The sequence below is a fragment of the Delphinapterus leucas genome, chromosome 15, assembly GCF_059928025.1.
Source record: "Delphinapterus leucas isolate spDelLeu-1000000601 "Yukka" chromosome 15, BTC_Dleu_Yukka2, whole genome shotgun sequence".
Taxonomy (NCBI): Eukaryota; Metazoa; Chordata; class Mammalia; order Artiodactyla; family Monodontidae; genus Delphinapterus; species Delphinapterus leucas.
In genome coordinates, this window is record NC_143143.1 from 40167143 (window position 1) to 40189273 (window position 22131).

Consider the following 22131-nt stretch of genomic DNA (forward strand, 5'->3'; position numbering starts at 1 on the left):
TACTCTCCATTTATAGTTATTATAAAAGATTGGCTCTCTTCCTCATGTTGTACAATACATCATTGAGCCTGTCTTATACCCAGTGGTTTGTACTTTTGGAGGTACAAACTATTGGGTGTAAGATAGGCCCACCACCTTTACTAAAAAGCTTTGGTCCAGGTAGGCTGGTATTTGGGACAGGTCTCATGTGTGTAAGGCCAGCTTCTAGGAAGAGGTTCATGCAGTATAAGGTTGGAAAGCTGCAGAGCCAGAATTTGAACCGAAGTCTGATGTTTCTCAGGACAATACTTAGATCTTAACACAAGGTTTCATCTGATACATCAGTCATGACACTGCTTGCTGTCAAAAGCAGAAGACAATTCAAAATGCCTAAGGCATTGGGGGATTTATTGGAGGTTGTTTCTGCAGGTAGGCTGGTGTCACCAACGGACCAGCAATGTCACCAGGGGTCCAGTTTCCTTCCCTCCCCTTTCTCCCTTATGTGAGTACACGATTCCAGAAGAGATGGATATGGCCCTTGGTCCCAGAATCCCTTGTTGCATCACCCCTTCTCAGCCAGTGTGTGTGTGTGTGTGTGTGTGTGTGTGTGTGTGTGTGTGTGTCTTTTTATTGACCGTCTCTCCCTTGTTCTCTGCTTCCTTCACTTTTAGAAACAATGGAAGAGGTCTTTCACTTTCCCCTTTCCTCTCTGGCTCCCTGACAGAGGACTTACTGGCCTTGGCTGGTGGTGGCTGAGATGGATGGGATCTCTCAGGCTTTGGGACAGAGAGTGGGCCGGAGGGGGAGACAGGCGTGCGCGGTACGAACCTCACAGAGTGGGATGGGGAGCCCTCGGCCGGAGGCACGTAGCGGGTGGGCCCCAAATACTGAATTTTGATGATCATTTTCTGCTCTTCTTAGGGCTCTAGAAAACAAAGCCTGATTCCTTAGGCAAATCCTGAATCAATAGAAATTCACCAGGAGGGAGTCATGGGATGAGAGCAGGGGAGGTGCTGCCATCGGGCTGAAATGACAGAAGCAAACCGGCCTTCGCTTAGGCGGCAGGCGGTGGCCTGGAAGGTGGTATGCGTCAGCCCATCCCCGTCTGGCCATTCGTGGGATCGTTCCCTGCCTTCCCCTTCCTGTTGGTGGGTCTCTGACTCGTGATGGAAACCCGGGGCCGGGGGGCGTGGATGCTGCTTTCTCTCTGCTCAGCCTTGTTGCGCTCCTGTGGTGGGCGTCAGTTTCCAACTTGGAAAGCTGCAAGCAGTGGGCTGAAGAGTAGGAAAATGTGAGAACCAAGTGACTCTCCACCTAAAAGAAACCCACACTGCCTGTCCCCTCTTTAGTCCTGTGCTCTCATTGGGAAGCGTCCAGAGGATATTTTAGTTCTGGCGTCAAGTTCCGTGGTGAGAGAAGAGGGAGAAAAGGAAAACATCATTAGGAAATCTACGCGTGGCCCTGGACCAACCACATCTTCCCGCTTGCTTCAAGAGAGACTGTTTCCAAGATGAGGCCAAGGTTACCTTCGGTAGCTGGCATCACTGGGTGTCCCTTGAGACACCCCCTCCATCCTCCTTCGGGTTCAAGCCGCAGCTGCAGCAGGCAGGGCAGTGTGGGTTCAGACTCTGCTGCAGTGGCGGTGCCACCTCAAGCATGGGCCACGTGTCCCTCTGGCTCGGGGTGTTCCCGGTAGGTGGGAGCTGACGTGCCCCACCCAAAAGTACAGCCTGGAGTTTGGGGGAGTTCATGCTCCTGGGGCTACCCTCAGTCAGGACGTGATGAGAGCCACAGCCCTCATCCTGCTGGAGGACAATTTTGGGAGGAATCTTGGGTGCACCTCCGAGCTTCCAGTGGGATCGTGCCCTAGTTGCCATGGCAGCAGCCATCATATACCTCCTCCATTTATAACTTCCCTTATAGCTCCTGTTTCCCTTTCCCCATCTTGCTTTCCACGTGCCCTCACTCCTTCATCCTGGGATCCCCTTCAGAATAAACTACTTGTGCTCAAGTCTTTGTTTTGGACTTGGCTTTCAGGAAACACAAACCAGGACGCCTCCCAACGTGGCAAATGCTGCATTGCAATCTAAATCATTACTACAATTTCACAGTGACATTTGAGGGTTTCCCTTGTTTGCCTGGGCCGGCCTCTGGGTATTTGGGGGGGGTGTTGCACAGACTCTGTATCTCCACCATCAAGGGGCCAACCTTCACTCCTTGCAGCCTGTACTTGAACCCCTTGCAGAGAAAAGAAAGCTCTGGGTTTGGCTCTGCTCACCTTTGCGTGCTGGCTGCATTCCTGGACTCCCAGCATCCATGCCCTCCTTCCAGTTTCAAGCTCACTGGGAGAGAGTGGGCTAGGCTCTCTCCTGGGAGCTCTGTTTTGATTGGCTTGTCTCAGTTACAGGCACACCTGGGAACCAGTCATCATGACCTGCAGGATGTGGGGCTTTGATTGGCCAGGCCCTTAGTGAATGAGTGAGAGATGCTCCACTCAGACCAGGTAGACAGGGTATGGGGGAGGGGTCGTTCCTCAAGGAAATTCCGAGGTTGATTCAAATTAGGGGAGAAGGGATGTCGGCAGGGAGGGGTGCAGCCACCACACTCCAGTTTAGTTTAAAAAATTAATTTCCTGATGGAGATTTATTGAATCCCTCCTCTATGCAAGTACTGGGGGCCAATAAGAAAAAATTGGTGTCATCAGGTAGCTTACAGTCTAATGGAAGAAATAAGAAACGTATGCAGGTGTTGGAACAGCATGTGGCATCTGAAGCTGCTATCTCCAAACTATTGGAGAATGGATATTGATTTAGAAATTGTGCATAATTAATATTGTAATATATTGTATTTTTCTGTTTGAAAGAGGGAATTCCCTGGTGGTCCAATGGTTAGGATCCGTGCTCTCACTGCCCAGGGCCCAGGTTCAATTCCTGGTCGGGGAACTAAGATCCCACAAGGTGTGTGGGCAGACAAAAAATTTTAAAAAAATTAAAAAAATAATAAAAGAAAAGAGGGACCTCAACATTACATAAGCTTTGGGCCCCACGAAACCTGGATCTACCCCGACTTTTTTTTTTTTTTTTTGCGATACGCTGGCCTCTCACCGTTGTGGCCTCTCCCGTTGCGGAGCGCAGGCTCCAGACGCGCAGGCTCAGTGGCCATGGCTCACAGGCCCACCCCTGACTTTTATATATGAAGAAACATAAAGTTAAGAGGAAGAAAATAAAGATTTTATTAATAGAGCAAAACATTTCAATTTTACTGGAGTATTATAATTATTAATATTGTTACAGTCTGTGGTACTGTTTTATTGAGGACAACATGATTGAATATATTTAAATCATTTTTGAAAATATTAGTTCCATATTTTGAGGAACAGCCAGTTGGAAGTCTGTTTATTTTCATTTAAGGTTCAGTTCAATATTGACATTTAATGGCTGTCCTAACTGAAATAGATAATTCACCAAGATACATAGATCCGAATGGAAGAAAAGCATCATAGACCGTACCTACTAAATCAAGACATTAATTTTTCAGTTTCACCCACCAATTATGCAAAAACTTTTGTTCACGTCTTCGCATTTTTCCTGGTTTCAGTCAATTAATCATGCTACTTTTCAGAAGGTGTTGAATTTACATATTTTTAACAAATGGATTCAGAACTCATTGAAACTCTTTGTGTGTGGAATGTTTTTCATCAGGTGACGTAATTCTGCTTCCACGTTTTAAGGTGGAAAATATGATTGCTTTAGACGCTGATTTCTGTCAATTTTGGAGGGTAACACAATTTCTTGATATTTGTTTTCAAAGTGTTCTCTCCATAAAACAAATTTCTATAGGAAAGTAGGTGCCTTTTCACCTGGTTGTTAAAATGTCACCTTGAAGGGTGTGTGTGTGTGTTCTGAATATACCTGCTAGGTGCATCCTTAGCTGGTGGCCACAATGTCTTCTCAGAAAAGGTGGGCATATTTGTAGCAGTTGTCTTATTGTAAGAGAGAAATATGTAATTCATCTTTAAGTTCAAAGAATTTTTTTGAACTGAAAACTTAAAACTTTAAGTTCAAACAGTTTAAAAGAATCCTTTGCCAAAAGATAGTCGGTGAACATCCGTATGGTAGAAAAAGATTGCATGATCATGCCCCCATCTCATTTCAAAATAGTGTTGTAAAGATTTTACTGTCTCAAATAATATCTGCAAATCTGCTTCACTGAGTACACGTAAAGGGCCCTATGCCGGACACTCTGAGAGCAAGTGAGCCCGGAGGGCCCCACATCCACTCTGCGCTCTGCCTTCACGCCCCTCGCCTACACTGGGTGACAGTGCCCTTCTATTACATTAATTATGGGACATGCTGGCACATGGGCTCAGTGCTGGTGCTACCGTCAGCTTGCATTATAAATATTAAATATGTAATAAGATTGGCACGTGATACAGACGTGGGGGTTCTCATATTTTCTTCCCACTCTTCAGTAAGTCGTATAGCCCAGTCTCCTGGGGTACACAACTCTCCCCGAGATTTTTAAAAAAATCCAAGCTCAAGGACTTTAGTGGTCAGACTATTCAAGCCCTTCAGTTTTCAGATGCAGCAACTGAGTTAAAGTGATTCAACTTCCCAACAGCCCACAGCTAGGGACAGAGCTGGCCCTAGAATCCCAAGTCACCAGATGCCCAAGATGGCGAAGTCCTGAGACCAGAAGCCCAGTCCCCAGGGTCCTTGGAACACACCCATTTGCTTTAGTTAGTAGAGCAGTGAAGAAAGATGGAGCTGTTTGGAAAAGAGGAAGCTCTGAAACCTGGCTGCTGGGACCTGGTCTTCTCTCGCTTTTCGAGGCAGATGCAGGAGGAAGCGTCTCAGGGCGGCCAGCCAGCTCCGTGGATGCTGGAGCACGCCTCCTGCAGGGGCTTGTGCTCAGCAAGGGGCCTTCCCGCTCCCTGAGGACGGAACTTAGAGGTGGAGAGATCAAGCAGAGCGCTGTCCTGGGAACTTGAAGGTGCTCAGCGACTGATGTCTGAACAAATGGGAAAAGAAACACCCAGCCCAGCAATGGGCTGCAGAGCTGCCTGGACCCTACTGTGCACACAAGTCATCTGTTTAAATGCAGAGTCTCACGTGGGGGGTGTGATGCCACATTTCTAACAAGCTCCCAGGGGAGGCTGATGTGGCTGGTCCAGGGGCCACACTTTGAATAGCAAGACTATATAACGCAAACAGTTTTGTCCGGGAACCCCGAGCACTTGGGTTCTGTTTTAGGTTTGCCACTAAAATTCCCAGGCCTGTCATTTAAACTTAGCCTCAAATCAAGGGGCATGACCCCTGAGAGAAGACGTAGGGGTCTTTCCTGGGAGTTGGGCAATGACTCCCCAGCCCCACCTTGAGGCAAGCGCTGTGACATTGTGGCTGTTGGACACCCACCAGGTTTCAGGCAGGGGTCGGGGGGAGGGGCACAGGGAGGAGAAAAGCCCAGACAGCCTGAGTCTCCTGGAGCCTGGGACAGGTCGGGGTCGCAGGGTGGGGGGAGCAGCGGAGACAGTCAGTGATGCGTCCATCTGTGATGCAAGCTCTGAAGGAGAAGTAGCTCTGGGGCCTTGTGCTGAGGGGACATCCTGGAAGGTCAGGAAGGCTGAGTGGAGGAAGGGGTTCTCCCTGGGAGCAGCCGGGGTCTCTCTGGGCTCCCCTACCTTGGCCTCCAAGTCTCACAACCAGACCTGCCTTGTTTTGCCCGACAGCCATGGCAGAACCTGCATCCGGGGCCAGTTCGGACTCTCGCCTTTGGGCTGGGTGCTTTGGGCTGCCCTTGTTCCCAAGGCTACTCTGTCATGGGCTCTGCCGGCCTCTGTGTCCTGGGGAGGGTGTGTGGCCTGGGCTGTGAGGGTTGGTGTCAGGAGGGAAGGGGAGGCACAGCAGCAGTCAGGACTTCTTGGGCTGTCCGTTCCCTCCCGTCGGGGGACGGGTCATGGGACCGGCCCCCTCGGATGCAGGACACGACTGGACAGCACTTGGTCCACAGCGTGACCCAGAGCCCCAGCAGCCTGCTCCCGTTCGCCATCGGGACCCCAGCAGTGCTGGGTAGGGACCTTCTGCCTACGCCCTGCAGCCTCTCTCTGCCTCTTGTGCTTAGAAACATCGTCTTTTGGCAAATAACACTTGAAGCTATTTCCTGGGGCCTGGGAGCAGCAGCTCAGACTCCACTGTGCTCTGTGCAGAGTCCTGCTCCGCGGCTGGGCGCTGCATTTCTCACCAGCCCCCAGGAGATGCTTTTGCTGCTGCTGACCTTGCGCTCTGTGCAGGAGCCCTGCAGAGGGCGGACATGGGTGGAAGGGCCCATATCTGTGTGCAGGTGGCCAGGGGTTACTGTTCCCTCTTCCCATTAGAGGGACCGAGAAACCTCAGCCTTCAGAGGGTTTTCCTCTTGAGTGGAGGTGCGGCGCCTTGACACTGGGATGCGGTTTAAGTGCAGCCTGAGAGCTGCGGCTTGTGATTGCCATGGCGCAGCCGGAGGGCAGGAGATGGGGGACCCGCTGGGCAGGGCGTGAAGATGCAGAGAGAGGACAGGTTTACCTGGAGTCTGTGGCCTCCCCGCAGCTTCGAGTTCTCTGGATATGCCCTTCTCTGTCTTTCTGGAAGCTTGAGGCTGTGGAGGGACCCAGTGCCCAGGAGGTTCAGCCTCCGGCTTCTTCCTCTCCTGGCGGGTTTGGAGAGCTCGCAGCCTCTCCACAGTCTGTGCTCCTTTCCAAGGACACAACCACTCAGAGCCACACTTTTCCTCCAGCTGGAGAATCAGTGTGAAGATCCACAGGCAAGGGCCAGCCCTGCCCTCCTCCTCCGTTCACCCACAGAGGGTGAGAATCTCGGCGGGTGGGGGGTCAGGATGGTGGCCGTAGGGAGAGGACGCTGGAGGGGCAGCTGCGCCCCACTCGTTGGCTGGAGAGTCTGCAGAAGGCGGTCTCAGGGCTGCAGGCTGATGCAAACCTGCCCTCTGACCCCGGGGTGAAGACCCGGGGCGCCCGGAGTGGGGACAGCTGTGTAAACTGCAGGGTGGGGTACTTCTAGCCCTGCTGAGCACTCTGAGCCTGCGCCGGCCTGAGGGCTGCAGCCGGTCCTGCCGCCATGGGCTCTGTCACTTGTTCTGTTCACTGAGTTTTCTGGACCTTCTGTCCTCAGGGTTGCATTAGGCTCTGCAAGACTCAGTTTCCTCACCTGCTGCCCTGATCCTCTGGGTGGTTCTCTCCATCCCAGTTTTCAAGAAGAAATGCTGTGTTCCAGATCTGGGGGAGGGGAGAGCTAACATGACCCTTCAAGGGGGCCTGCTGACCCCAGGAGGCCACTTCCCCTGGGCTCCTGAGTTCTGGGACGAGGTGGGACACGCACAGATGGGCTTTGCAGTCAGATCTGGGCTTGAGTCCCAGCTCGCTGCTTTACCCCATCAGTGAAATGGATGAAACTCCGGGGGTAGCGCGGAGTGAGAAGGTGCAGGACGGCTGCGGGCACACGGGCAGGGGCACAGTTCTGATGCTGCTGCAGCAAACCTGCCTGTCTGCAGACCCTCATCTGAACGGGGTCCTTCCCTCCTCAGAGGGTGGCAGCTCCACCTCTCCGCTGGGCCTGGGACCCTATGTGGGACGAGGGTGCACATGGGAGAAAGCATGTTAGTCTTAGGGTGAAGCTGGGACAGGGGGCACTGAAGGAAATCCATTCTTGGGGTCAGAAAGCCTTGGGCTTTCCAAGCCCTGATCATGGAGAGGCGGAAGGGGACAGGGAGACAGAGAGAGAGAGAGAGAGGGAGGGAGAGAGCAGGAGAGGACGAGGGCACAGCTCTGTAATGGAAACTTGGCTCCCAGCCTCACACTCTCTCCTTCCTTAGTGCGTGTGCTTGAGTCTCAAGTTGAGAACCTCTTCCCCTCCAGCAGGCCGCCGTGCTATCTCCACGGCCCACCCCTGCCGCCCTGCTCAGAGCTGGTGACATGTGACATGTGAGCCCGCTGCCTCCCTCTTCACCGCCCCCACCCGCTCCCTGACTAATTAGGCCAGCTCGCCACTTCCAGGGCCTGGCAGGCGGAGCCAGGCACGCGGTGGACGGGGGCCAAGGGCTTTTGTTGACATTGCTCAAGTGTAGCTTCGAGGAGCATCCCCTGCCGAGCCAAGAAGTCCAGGGAAGCCGGGGGTGATGAGGGGAGAGCAGCGGGCGCCTCCCCCAATCCCCTCTGCCTTCCCCACTGCCCACCCACTCCTCCCTAAATCCAAGACTGTAAGCCTCCATGTTGTGACCAAGGGGCCAGCTGAGTCTCTGAGAAATCCACGCTCAGCTGAGCGTCCTGCATCCAGTGGGGTTTCAGGACCGTTTTCTTTTGTGTGTGTGATGCTTTCACGGGGTGATGCTCCTGACTTGCCACTGTTCCTAATAGTTTCTGGGGGAAGTAGGTCCAGTGAGACTGTCTCCACCCCTCACCTCGTATAAGGTGCAGGCTGTATAGTGGATCTGTCTTGCTATAGCTGAGTAATATGGCCAGATGGATTTCATCCTCTGCAGGGATCTACCAAGAATGTGGGTTTTGGGGTCACTAGACCTGGTCAGATCCTGGTCAGATCCCCATTCTGCTCCTCTTTGCTTGCTGTGTGACCTTGGGCAAGTCTTTAACCTCTTTTGTGCTTCGGTTTCCTTATTTGCAAGTGGAGTTAATAGTTCAGAATAAGATGTTAAGATGAAACATGGCGAAGAGTGGCAAGTTCTTCGCACGTAATAGACACTCAATAAATGGCTGTCATGACACTCAATAAATGGCTGTCATGATGATTATTAACTGGCAGTGGCTGTGGCCATGGGTGGGTTCCGAGTTTAGGCAGATCACTTCTACTCTGACTTATTTACTCCAAAGGTAAGTTGACCCGAGAACCAACTGCCCTTTCCTACCTTACCAGAAGTTTTGTTTTTTTCTTTTGACTTTTTTTTTTTTTTTTGTCTGCGTTGGGTCTTCGTTGCTGCGTGTGGGCTTTCTCTAGTTGCGACGAGTGGGGGCTACTCTTCGTTGCAGTGCTCGGGCTTCTCATTGCGGTGGCTTCTGTGCGGAGCACCGGCTTTAGGCGCATGGGTCTCAGTAGTTGTGGCATGCAGGCTCAGTAGTTGTGGCTCACGGTCTTTAGAGCACAGGCTCAGTAGTTGTGGCTCACGGGCTTGGTTGCTCCACAGCATGTGGGATCTTCCTGGACCAGGGCTCGAACCTGTGTCCCCTGCATTGGCAGGTGGATTCTTAACCACTGCGCCACCAGGGAAGTCCCTCACCAGCAGTTTTGTGAGGACAAAGAGAATGGGGTGTAATATCGTCACATGGTTCTCAGTGGGAAGTAAGTGAACGCAGTGCTTTGCTTTCATCATTCTCGTTTTCTCAGATTCTGGTCTCCACATCTGTATATCAGTGGTCAGTGGTCATATATATTTTTTTGAGATAAACGTTTGTAGGTTTTGGAATCCAGAGGCGCTGCGTTAATAGTCTCTGATTCCTGAAGCTGTTGAATCATCGTGTAAAAAAATCCTCTAATTTTCTGCTACAATAGCTGGCTTTATTTTTATATCTCTTAATTGGTATCAGCTTTTCTCTCAGAATTACAGAACCATGGAAATTTGGCCTAAGCAGGAACTTTGCAAGTCACTGGAAGGGATGCTTTTGCTTCTTTGCAGATTTTTGGAATCTTCCTGGAAGGCAGCTATGCTCACCACTATACAAACAACGCACATTGGGATCTTCCTGAATGTTAGGACTGCAGCACCACAGAGCACTTTTCTTTAACCCAGATTACAAGAAGAGCAGAACGGCCAATCTGTTGGTCTCGTGTAGGCTGGAAGATGCCATCGGCATCCTGCCCGCATCACTTTGTCCTCATGTCTTCAGTGCACATGGGCACCGTCCAACTTTCAGCACCTGCGTCTCATTATCTAAGGCCTTTTGCTGGGTACCAGAGCCCACTTTGGTTGGAAGTGCCAGGGAATTAATGTCCCCTGGGAACAGCCTACATTCAACCCATGGCAGACCAAGAGCAGGTGGATAAATACCCCAGCTCCCTCACCCCTTGGGTGTCTGAGTTGCACGTCTACACTGGCCCCCAGAGATTTCCAGAGGGGTCAAGTGCTAGTTCACCCATTTTAGCAATGGACTTGAAACACACCTCCATTGGCTGGCTCCCTGGCGCTGTCCCACCACGGGTGCTTCCCGAGATCACCCCCCACGTAAACAACCTGTGCTCAAATCCTTGTCCTCAGGGGCTGCTTCTGCGGAAACCCAACCTGAGACAAACGATATGGTGTAATATTCACATTTTAGGTCTGCCTGTTGAATTTTAAGGCAACTGACCTCATTCCTTGTTTATGAGTTTTTTGCAATTTTTTTCCTCTGCTTGTCACTGTTCTTAATCCTAAGAATTAACCATTCAGGTGAACAGGACTACACAGATGCCTTGCTTTGACCTTGAAATATCTTTGGGATTGTCCTCACAGTTATGGCTATATCTGGCCATCATGTAGGTTTCTGTATTTCAGAGTCTTAAGTTATTGCTTATTCTAGTTGGGCCCCACTTTCTACATTTTTTTGAGAATAAACCTAGGGGCTGTCCTAGCTAATGTATAAAAGTTGTAATTAGCTACTTGATAATTTTACATGTGGAGCAGGTTCCATTTGACTGAGGAAGACCTCAGTGTGTGAGCTATGGATGTTACTGTGTGTCCTGTTGGCTTTAGGTGAGATGCCTACAAGCACTGTGATTTCCAGAAACTTCCATGAGTTTTACTTTATCCATCCACAAAGTGGGAATGGTTACTCTGACACATACTTACTGAGTACCTCCTCTGAGCCAGCAGTGATTAGGTGTCAGAGAGACAGCAGTGGACCGAGCGACAGTGTCCAGGCTCCCTCTTTCTTTCCTGAGCATTGTCATGAGGTTCCAATTATATAATGAAAGTGACATCATTTAGGAAACTAAAATCCCCATGGAAATTGAGGAAAGGGTATGATGACCTTCAGCTCTTCATTGACCAATTCAGAACTCTGTGCTGGTGTGGCTCGGTGGGGCGCACCCTCTCGCCTTTTGTGAAGGCCTCTGGGCCCATGAATTAGAGCCTTGTCTTGTTCTTAGATCCATTTTCTGACCACAGCAACTCTGGACACTCGAGAGGTAGCCAAAGCCTCATGTCACATCTTTCTTGAGTTCCAAGCCACTAGAAAGAGCCATCTGTGCTTGCTGTTTCCACATCCCAGTGACCCTCTGAGGTCCCGCTCTGTTGTGTCTTTGCATTTGTCTTACGTGATTGGTCCATGGCAGTCAAGGCCATCGGCCACTTTTTCCTTTTTGAAATTCTCTTTCTGCTTACCTTCTGTGACACCACTTCCCTTGTTCTTTTCCTTCCTTTCATGATCTTTTGCTGAATGCTTTGACTCTACCTGCTCTGAAGGAATGCTGAGTTTCCCATGGTTTCTTCTTCCATTCCCTTCTCTTTAGGAAACTGCATCCATACACATGCCATACTCTTCCGTATTTGCTTATGATTCTCCTGATGTTCTGTGTAGCTTAGCTGTCCACCCTGCGGTGTCTGCACCCACATTACCCGGGCAGCACGCTGCCCTGTGGATGGTCCAGACACTTCAGATCCAACACGTCCTAAGCAGAAGCCACCATATTCTCCCCCAACGGGCCCTTCCGTCTCTGTTCTTTCTCCTGACACTTCCATCCCCATGGGCATCTCAGCCGGAGACCTCAGCCCTAGTCATGCATTCAGTGATCGACTTTCCCCTTGTTCACGCTCTCATCTCGTGTTTACTGAAATCTTGTTATGTGGGATTCACTGGCCCAGGCTCTGGGCATGTTGTTGTGGTGTCTTAGCCTGGGTGACCCCGAGAAGCAGATCCTGAGCAGGTGTTCAGTGGCAGGTGGTGTATTTGGGAGGCGGTTCAGGGAAGTGCTGGTCAAAGAGTAGCTGCTGGTGGGTAGGTGCCAGTCACCCTGACTTAGTGGACCCAGCCGTGCCCTTTTTTCCCAAGTCCACGTTCAGTGAGATCACGTTGGTAGCTCGAAATTGGCCATGATGGGAATATTTACACCATGGAAGTTGTCCAGTGGATACAAGACCAGGACTTTTTCCCCTGGAGAGTTGGTTGTTCAACATTTCTCAGCATGTTATTGGGTGCAGGGAATTAAGACAGGAAAGGACAGCGGCCAATAAAGTGTGTTTTATCAGGAGAGTCACCTTGTAGACACCTGGAGAGTCATCCCAGTGGAGAAAACTGGATTCCAGGGTAGAACACACACTTCAGAGTCATCCCACTGGAGCGTGAGGTGTTTATACACCGCCCCCTCCCAGCCGTTGGCTGAGGGCTGCCGCTGTGGGAGCCAGTAGGATCCAGGAGCCGAGGAAGCCCTTGGGAGGTGGGGGCAGGATGGTGAGCGACGGTGGTGAGAGGTCTAAGGGGTGTTGGCCGGACTGAGTGCCGATGGCTGAAGGCGCTGGGCACCCAGCCTGGGGACAGGTGACACCCAGCTGTTAGTGATGCGTGGCTGTGATCTCTTTCTCCCCAGACCTTGACTTCATGGACCTCATCGGGCAAGACAGACAGTGGACCGTGGGCAGGAAGTTAATGCAGGTGAATGACTCGCTGACTTCAGAAGATGCAGGGCTGCGGAGCAGCAAGAACTGCACTGAACCAGGTAAGACGGTGGCTGCGCTGGGGGCTTCGCGCTGCGGGCCGGGCTGCCGTTCTCTCTGGTGGAAGCCCAGGAAGAGCTGGATGCTGTGTTTTTCCTTTGAGTTCTAATCCAGAGAGACTCTGAGGATATTTAGGGGCAGGTGTCTAAGAAACTCAAAGGCAAGATCCCAGGGGACAATTCAGGTGTGTTTCTGCCTCTGTTTTCTTTCCCTCGGACAGTGGGGGAGAAGGTGAGTCAAAATACCGTTATCAAATGTGGATGCTGGGGCTACCCAAAGGATCCCTGAGTCAGCAGCAGGATGGGTGAGGACATTCTGTGGCGTCTTCGCTTTGATGCCTGGAATCGTCTCTGGCTGGTTGTTAATTGGAGCCTTGTTTCTGTCACAGTAAAGGCACAGGTGTTGAACCAGATCCTCACCTGTGACGTTGAACTCCTTGGAAGAAGTGAACGTTTGTTTATCAGCTATTATGTTTGATAGCTATCGTGCCTTTCCTCAGAACATTTTATATCTGTTTCTGAACTTAAAGGGAAAACTAACATAGGGGGATGAAGAGGACTTGGAATGTTGAGGACTCAGCTCAGGAAACGGCAGGTACCCTCTGGACGGCTGAGGTCCTGCTCATTTAGACCAGGGGTCAGCAACCTTGTCCCAGGAAGGGTCAGACAGCAATATTTTAGGCTCTGCAGACTCATTACTGCGTCTATAGTATATTTTAAAAGATTTTTATAATCCTTTAAAAATTTAAAAACCATTCTTAGCTCGCGAGCTGTGGGATGTACCAGGCCTGTGGCCACTTTGTCAACCCTGACATGGAGTTCTCAGATATTGGGGGGGGGTCTTCCTTCCCTGCCTGGTGGGGTCTTGGGTCTCAAGTGTGTGGTGAGCTCGACCACACAGTGATCCCACATGCAAAGGCCGGCCTCGTTTTGAGTGTCATCTTAGAAGGACATACACCATCTTCATTGCAGCCCAAAGAACCTTAGTCCTCGGAGTACAGAAGGTGAAATTGTGTGTCTGCGCTTTTTTGGGAAGGTAGATAGAGGTTCCCTTTCCCACAGCTGGAAGAACTAAAAATAGATGACCCCCTCCTGGCCAAAAAACAACCTACAACCCTACATGATCTCTATCCCTTAAGCTAGAGAATGTAAGGGTTCCTGTGGCTGTTATTAATGCTTGGAAGGAAGAGTGAAGCATGTGGCAGCTGCGTGAGCTAGAAAACTGGGGACAGAGGTTTCAAGTGTCCCACTGTGTAGACAGAGCCACCTGTCTTCTGAGAGCTGGGCATGCAGGGGCCTGGCCTGAAGGGCAGGTCATTGCTGTGCCGGGAACCCTGTTTGCTGATCTGGTCTTACAGCCGAAGAGTTGTCAACATGTCTGCAACTAGTAGACAGGCGGTGACTGGGATGTCAGAGACGGGAGATTCAGTACTAGGGGGCCCAGCCGTTGCCTTGGGTGTACCTTCGTATGGGAAAGAATGGAGTCAGACAGATACAGTGCCCCGCTCTCGGGATTGGGGTCCGGCACTGCACAGGGCCAGTGGTGATGGAGGGCTTCTGTTTCCTGTAGTTGGGATTGTGTGTTGGGGTGGTGGAGCTGTCTGTCTGTGAGTGGTGCTGTTTACTGTTTCAAGACATGCCATTCTCAGAGTGACAGGTGTAAGAGAATAAAGCACATGAAAGCCATCGCAGGAGAGGAATGACTCAGCCCACAAGTAGAACAGAAGATGTCCAGGTTTCTAAAGAGAGCTCGAGCCCAGCACCTGCTGGTGTTGGCAGGGAGGGCACAGGGCAAGGAGGAGAGGAAAGCCTCCAGGAGGACAGTGGCGGGGGGCAAACGAGAGTTCCTCGTGCTGCCGCGTAAGGCAGTTCCAAGAAGAACAAGGACACGGGAGGAGCGTCCTTGCTTTCCTCATCTGTGGACCACGACCACGGGCACTGGGCTTGATTTCTGGGGTCCTTGACTCCAAACCAGATTCTACAGGGAAGATGATCATGCCTGAAACAAGGGTCCTGTTCAAATCCTAGCACATCAAGGGCCTACCTGGAGCCTCTGTCCTGCATGAAGCCTGCTATGACCGTTCTGTTTTCTGAATGTTTTTGGTAGAAACTATCTCTAACTACACTGTCCGATATGGACATTCAGCGGCCCCTTAAGTTCAAATTAATTTAAATGAAATACAATTAAAAATGCAGATTCTCCGTTGCCCTAGCCACACATCAAATTAGCCGGTGGCTGTGTGTGGTTCCTGGACAGCACAGAGCATAGCACATTTCCGCCATCTCAGAAAGGTCCATTGGACAGGCTGGTCTAGAATGTCCATTTGTCTTTGAACGTATCTCCTGTCTTTCCAGCTCAGTTGCAGACATCTTGAGGACATACAGTGGATATGTAAATCCGAGAGCCCGTCTCTTACCTGGGTCTTGGGGTCGCACTCACCTGGGTTTGAATCTTGGCTGAGAAGCTGAGGGCAAGATAGTCAGACTCTCTGAGCCTTTGTGTGTTTCTCTGTGAGATGGAGATGATCATTCCGACCTTTCACAGCTGCTGTGAGGGTTGGGAGTGACGTCATCAGGTGTGTGTACCCAGCTTGGTGCTGCGGATGGAGGGTCCACAGTGGGACCTCACTCCCGAATTTCCCACTGTCTGCTGGGGGCACCTGTCCCTCCATCACACGAGTATCAAGGAACTAAATACATCCTCCAGCCCCTCCTCTCGGGGATGGGCAGATGTGGCCTGTCTGTGTCAGTCCTCAGGCGGCCCAGGCCCGAGCAGTGGCCCACTGGGTGGAGCGGCTCAAGCACCATCTTGTAACAGAAGATCTCCCCGTGTTGTTGAGCTCAGTGCCTCTGAGGAGCCCTCTGTGTCTATAAGAACGTCATCAGGTCATCGGGACTTCCCCGGTGGTCCAGTGGTTAAGACTCCGCCTTCCAGTGCAGAGGGTGTGGGTTCGATTCCTGGTTGGGGGAGCTAAGATCCCACATGCCTCGCGATGAGGCCAAAAAAAAAGAAAAAAACAGAAAAGAACGTCATCAAAACATTGTCACCCAGTTGCCTCGGTGCTCTTTCCAGAAAGCTGTCAGAAGTCTGCCTCTTACCCTTGACTGAACAGATCTTTTATGAAGAAAGTTGAGCGCACTCAGGAGATCCTGATTTTGAGTTGAAACGGAACGGGCTTCATCTTCTCTACCCCTAACCCACTGGAGGATGAGGGGACCAAGCTGGTGGGAGCCAAGGCCCGGCCACAAAACGTTGCCCAGCTGCCCTGAAGAGGCCGGAGTGCCCTGTCCATGGTGGGTGTTTCCCGTGCTGGGATGGTGTGGGGTTCTGCTCCCAGAGGCTCCGGTGTGGGGCTGGGAGGCGAACCATCGGGACAGCCTCTTTCCTGTTGGTGACGGTGTCGCCGAGTGGGGCGTGCTCACGGGGATGGTGTCAGGGCTCTGTCTGTGCCGAAGGCTGAGCGTTTACATGGGGACCCGAGCGTTTGGGGGCCAGGCTGGCCGTGGGGGCAACAGTTTCAGGGTCACAGATGGGAATTACTTTGGCTCTGGTTGTAAAGCGTGCCTAGTGCTGTTCTGACGTCACAGGGCTTCTCAGGCTGTGTTCTCGGAACCCCTGGCTGGAGATGCCGTGGGTGTGAGTGAGCTTGATTCGGAGGCTGGTGATGGGGTGGCCTGTGTTCTGGTCCTGAGAACGGTTGGGGGATGGGGCTGGCTTGCTTCGCAGACGTTCATTTCCTCACCTGGGAAACAGACCTGGGACTGCTTTATCCCATCTGTCCCTTCCGTTGCACAACTGCAATCGTTTCAGGCAATTTCAAGAATAGGAATTCACAAAACCTTCCACCCCTGAGATGCCCAGCTCCACTTCCCTTGGTAAATTACTTCTTTGCGTTCCCAGAATCCCATGTCCTACTGTCAGCCTCGTTTTATCCTTCTCCCCCATCCATTTTCCTCTCGCTGTCCATCTCCCTCCCCCTCCCCCTTCCCCTCAATCTCCTTCTCCCCGCTCTTCTCCTTCTCCCTCCCCATCTCCCTCTCCCTCTCTTTGATAACCAGGAGCCCTGCAGGGCAGTTCTATCTTTGGTGGGTGTGGCAACCTTGAGATGGCTCACTCTTCATATGACAGCTGCCACTTTAAAGACATGTTGGCTGAATGATATTCCGTTGTATATATGTGCCACAGCTTTTCTATCCATTCATCTGTTGATGGACACTTAGGTTGCTTCCATGTCCTGACTTGTAAATAGAGCTGCGATGAACGTTGTGGTACATGACTCTTTTTGAATTATGGTTTTCTCAGGGTATATGCCCAGTAGTGGGATTGCTGGGTGGTATGGTAGTTCTATTTTTAGTTTTTTAAGGAACCTCCATACTGTTCTCCATAGTGGCTGTATCACTTTACATTCCCACCAACAGTGCAAGAGGGTTCCATTACTCAACCATAAAAAGAAACGAAATTTGTAGTGAGGTGGATGGACCTAGAGTCTGTCATACACAGTGAAGTAAGTCAGAAAGAGAACAAATACCGTATGCTAACACATATATATGGAATAAAAATAAATAAATAAATGGTTCTGAAGAACCTAGGGGCAGGACAGGAATAAAGACACAGATGTAGAGAATGGACTTGAGGACACGGGGAGTGGGAAGGGTAAGCTGGGACAAAGTGAGAGAGTGGCGTGGACATGTATACACTACCAAATGTAAAATAGATAGCTAGTGGGAAGCAGCCACATAGCACAGGGAGATCAGCTCGGTACTTTGTGACCACTAGAGGGGTGGCATAGGGAGGGTGGGAGGGAGATGCAAGAGGGAGGAGATATGGGGACATATGTATATGTATAACTGATTCACTTTGTTTATAAAGCATAAGCTAACACACCATTGTAAAGCAATTATACTCCAATAAAGATGTTTAAAAAAAAAAAGACATGTTGGGTTTTTTTGGATTTTTTTTTTAAAATGGCATTCTTCCCTTGCCTCCTCCAAGATATGGTTTTGGTGAAAATTTGTAAGTTTTTCCTCTAGATCCGTATGAAAAAGACTGAGTTCCAGGCTCTAATTTTTCTGCCATCGTTCCAGCCCTCTGCGAATTTTTAAGGTTGTTTTCTTAGCCTGACACTGCGATTTCATCTCAAGCCTGGAAACATTGTCTTTTGGCAAATATCATTTGAAACTGTTTACTCAGATGACCTATTATGAGAAACTCAACTTTGAATAAATTCGATCCATGGAAAATTAAGTTAGCTAAATGTAATATTGAGGGTGGTACACAACTGTAGCAGAGATGGATTCTTGGGAATATTTATTGGTACACTTTGCAGAATTTTCTTTCTACACTTTTCAGTCTGTTTTCAGAAGAAAAACTATCATCTTTTGGGTTTTAGTTCTTTGATATTTTAAGGAAATGATCTTTTCCTCAGAGTGCCTCTTTCAAAGAAACTTGGGAAGAAGGAAGCTATTTAAAATGATAGGCTTTGGAGTGGGCTTCGCTCTGAGATCACTGTATTTCCTTTCTTTCTTTCTTTTTTTTAAAATTTTATTCGAGTATGGTTGATTTACAACATTGTGTTAGTTTCAGGTGTACAGCAAAGTGATTCACTTATACATATACATGTATTCATTCTTTTTCAGATTCTTTTCTCGTATAGGTTATTACAGAATATTGAGTGTAGTTCCCTGTGCTATACAGTAGATCCTTTTTGGTTGTCTATTTTATATTTAGTAGTGTGTGTATGTTAACCCCAAACTCCTAATTTATCCCTCCCCCATGTTTCCCCTTTGGTAACCATAAGTTTGTTTTCGAGATCTGTAAGTCTGTTTCTGTTTTCGTTTTCTTCCGATAAAGTGCTCGGCTCCCTCCCTCTGCCTGGCTTGTAGGGTTTGAGGTCTCTGGGGGTGGGGAAGCCACCCTGAGCCTTTTGCTGCAGGACAGAGAGGCTGGTGGGCACTTGCCCCACGGGGCTGTGCAGGAATGTTTACTGGATCAGGTGGTTGTTTACCGGAGTGGCCAGAAACCGCACAATCTAAGAGACACATGTGAGCGTCCTAGAGGAGGAAAGTCAGAGGTGGGGATGAGAGAAGCAATACGGGGTGAGTCCAAGGGTAAGTGTGGACCATGAACAGAGCCTGGAGGCCAGGCTCGGAGTGGCAAGCACGCGCAGGCTGGTCCAGGTCCAGGTTGTGAACAAAGGCAGGGTTGGGATCCGGCTGTTCTTGAGTTTAAACCATAACATCAGGGTCAGCTGATTTAATACCACGGGGCTGGGCATGACCAATCTACAGAGCACTAAAGGTCCAAATTGCTCACCTTTTGCTTGAAAACAATGAGACCCAGAGGGCATAAATGACCCCCAACTGTCCCCCGTGGATAATCAATGCATGTCAAAATAATTATCTAGAAAATCTGACCTTTGCATGATCTAGAGGAACACAGTCCTGTAGAAATATAATGCAAGCTACAGATGTAATTTTAAAATTCCTAGTAGCTACATTAAATACTTGAAAAGAAATAGGTGAAGTTAATTTTAATACTATATTTGATTTAACCAAATATTTCCAGAATATTAGGAATGACAATTTTCAATCACCTCCGTGTTTTATCCCTGGGTTTGAACCCAGGAAACAACGAAGATTTTTTTTTTTAAGTTTTAAAGTGTTTACTTTATTGTCCTAGCTCATATAACTTTCACTAACTTCTCTCTGCAGTTGTAATTTTCATAATGATTCAAATAATTGCTGTTGACATTCTTAAGTGGAACATCTTAGAAACTCATTGAGATCTGCTTTTTAATCTGTGTCAGATTCTTTACTGGATTAGGGTTATTGTAGCTGCTGTAACAAATAAGTCCTGTAGACCTTGGGGTAATATAAAAGAAGTTTCTTTCTCATGTGAAGTTCTGGTCTGTGGGTGGCCTTGCTGCTAGAGGTGGTCCATGGACTCTGGAACCTTCCATTTTGAGGCTCCCTGTCCTCACACTTGGTTTCCAAGATACTGTGCTTCTCTGCTTTAAGGGGAAAGAACCAGGAGGGCTGTGCATAGCTGAGTTTTATGGACCAGACCCTCCCTCCTGCTCACATTCCATTGGTCAGGACTCTGTCCATGACCACTTGTAACTAGGAGCCCGGGACATGGATTTTAGCCCAGTGCCCTGGAAGAAGAGAAAGCAGTTTTCCCCTCCAGACTTGTTTCTTATTGAAAAAACAAACGTCTCAATTTTCCTTTATGCCTATCTTATTTCAAAAGCAGCATACCCCCTGTATAGAGAAATCGTAACCCAAACTTACATCTTCTGAGGCTGGCCTAGCTCTTGGTTTAAGCTTCATGATTCTCACCTGGTCAGGTGACACAATTCGATTCTCTTTTCACCTTGAGAGGATCACAAATCAGGTAGAAATTGTCCCAGTTCTGTCTGTTTGCAAATTGCATCTTTTCTTTGTAAATGCAAGGAGCCTAGGAGAAACAGTGAGTGTTTGAGAATGCGTGAAGTCATTGACGGTAATGTGGAAAGAGCTTGGGTTCCAGAGTAAATCCTAAATCTCAGTTTTTTGTCACTTTCGACCTGTGTGATGCCAGGTGAGTTTCCTAAATTCTTCGAACCTCATTTCCGCCATCTGTAAAACACAGATTAAGATGCCCGCGCATGGAGTGACGTAAGCTTCGTAAAACAGCAAAACCTCAATCATAGTAGGTGCTTAATAAATCGTGGCCACGTTATCTTTGTTACCAGAAGGATCCTTGGGGGTCTTGTTTAAGAGAAGAATAAATTTTCATCCTCTAAAAATGCTTGAAAACCCCTGGTCTGGACTAACCCCTTGTTCCAGAGTGTCTGGGGTGTCCAGACCACCTGTGCAATCTTCCTTGCACCTTGGAATTGCTTCCCTTTGGGTCAGAGGGTGACGCATTCATGCAGGGTCGACCGCAGGTGAGCGCGTGGTGAGTGAGCACACCTGTGTGTGGAGCCCACAGGCAATGGGATGGGGGGGGCTGGGGGCACCCACCATGGGGTCAGCTCGAGCATCAGCCGGCTCCTGGCCCCACAGCTCTCCTTGGCTGCACCCTTGTGGTCTGTGGCAGCAATGGCCACTTCTTCCTTGTGGCCAAGGAGCAAATGCGGCCCTGGGTGCGTCTCCAGCCCTCTGGGGTTCATTCTTGCCTGGTCCCCGCTCCTGAACTGCTTCTGCAGCAGCACCATGCCTGGGGTGACTGGGGGCTCTTTCCTTGAATTATGCATTTGGAATTTATCTTGTCCCACAGGTAATCTCGTTTCACTGATGATGCCAGGACCGAGGTCTAGAGGCGTGAAGGGGCGTCTCTAGGGTCCACCTCTGGCTGGCAGCAGAGCGAGGACCAGCATTTGCATTTCCTGCCTTTTCTGACCTCTTGCCCCAAGGCTGGGCTGTGTCCCCTCGCCTTTTTGTGAGCGGAGTCAGCCTGAAGTCACATCTGCGTATGGGGGTCCCCAGGAGGGCACCACTCTGTCCTCACCTGAGTGCTCTCAACTGCCTGAGGGCAGCGGTTCTCACAGTGGGGCAGACCAGTGCCAGCAGCAGCCCTGGGAGCTTGTCAGAAATGCCCCTTCCTGGGCGCCACCTGAGCCCTGCAGGTCAGAACCTCTGGGGAGGGGGCCCAGCCATCCGGATTTCCTAGGCTCCTGTGGCGTGGCATGTGCACTGCGTTGTGAGGAACCCCGAGGAGATTTCAGTCCAGGCCCCATCTCAGGCCAAGGAAACCCGAGTCTCTGGGACTGGGAGCCAGGCACCAGTGGTTGGAGAGCTGCCAGTGATGCCGGGGTGCAGCCGAGGCTGAGAGCACGGCCTGAGACCCCCTGCACGCCCGGGACAGCTCTGGTCAGCCGGCCCTGGGAGTCTGGCCGAGGGGAGGGTAGCTGGGCCTCATCTCCTCCTGCCCCTCAACAAACAAACTAACTAACTAACAAACAAACAGACGGAGGGTGTCTGCCACATTTAAGGCACCAGGCCTGTCTTGCTGGGGGCTCCTCATCCATTCAGCATTTCTCGTGAGTCACATGGATAGTCATTCATTTGGAGACTCCATCTCGGGGGTCCCTGGGTTTTCTAAGAGATCTTCCCCTGAGAAACACCAGGGTGGAGGTTTACTTGGCAGTGTTTTAAAATGTGTGTTCTAAGAGAGAAGTTTATAGCAATACAATCCTACCTCAAGAAACAAGAAAAATCTCAAATAAACAATCTAACCTTACACCTAAGGGAACTAGAGAAAGAAGAACAAACAAAACCCAAAGTTAGTAGAAGGAAAGAAATCATAAAGATCAGAGCAGAAATAAATGAAATAGAAACAAAGAAAACAATAGCAAAGATCAATAAAACTAAAAGCTGGCTCTTTGAGAAGATAAACAAAATTGATAAACCATTAGCCAGGCTCATCAAGAAAAAGAGGAAGAGGACTCAAATCAATAAAATTAGAAATGAAAAAGGAGAAGTT

General features: G+C 49.9%; 1 protein-coding gene across 5 annotated transcripts in view; it reads left to right on the forward strand.

Annotated features, from left to right (window-relative positions):
* The window catches only part of SLC24A3 (solute carrier family 24 member 3), a 459014-nt gene that overhangs the window by 52471 nt on the left and 384412 nt on the right, over positions 1 to 22131 (forward strand). For all 5 annotated transcript variants that reach the window (XM_022594224.2, XM_089896504.1, XM_022594228.2 and 2 more), the window contains exon 2: positions 12540 to 12668. In XM_022594224.2, coding sequence (XP_022449932.1) covers positions 12540 to 12668 — 129 coding nt within the window. The remainder of the gene's footprint in view (positions 1 to 12539; positions 12669 to 22131) is intronic.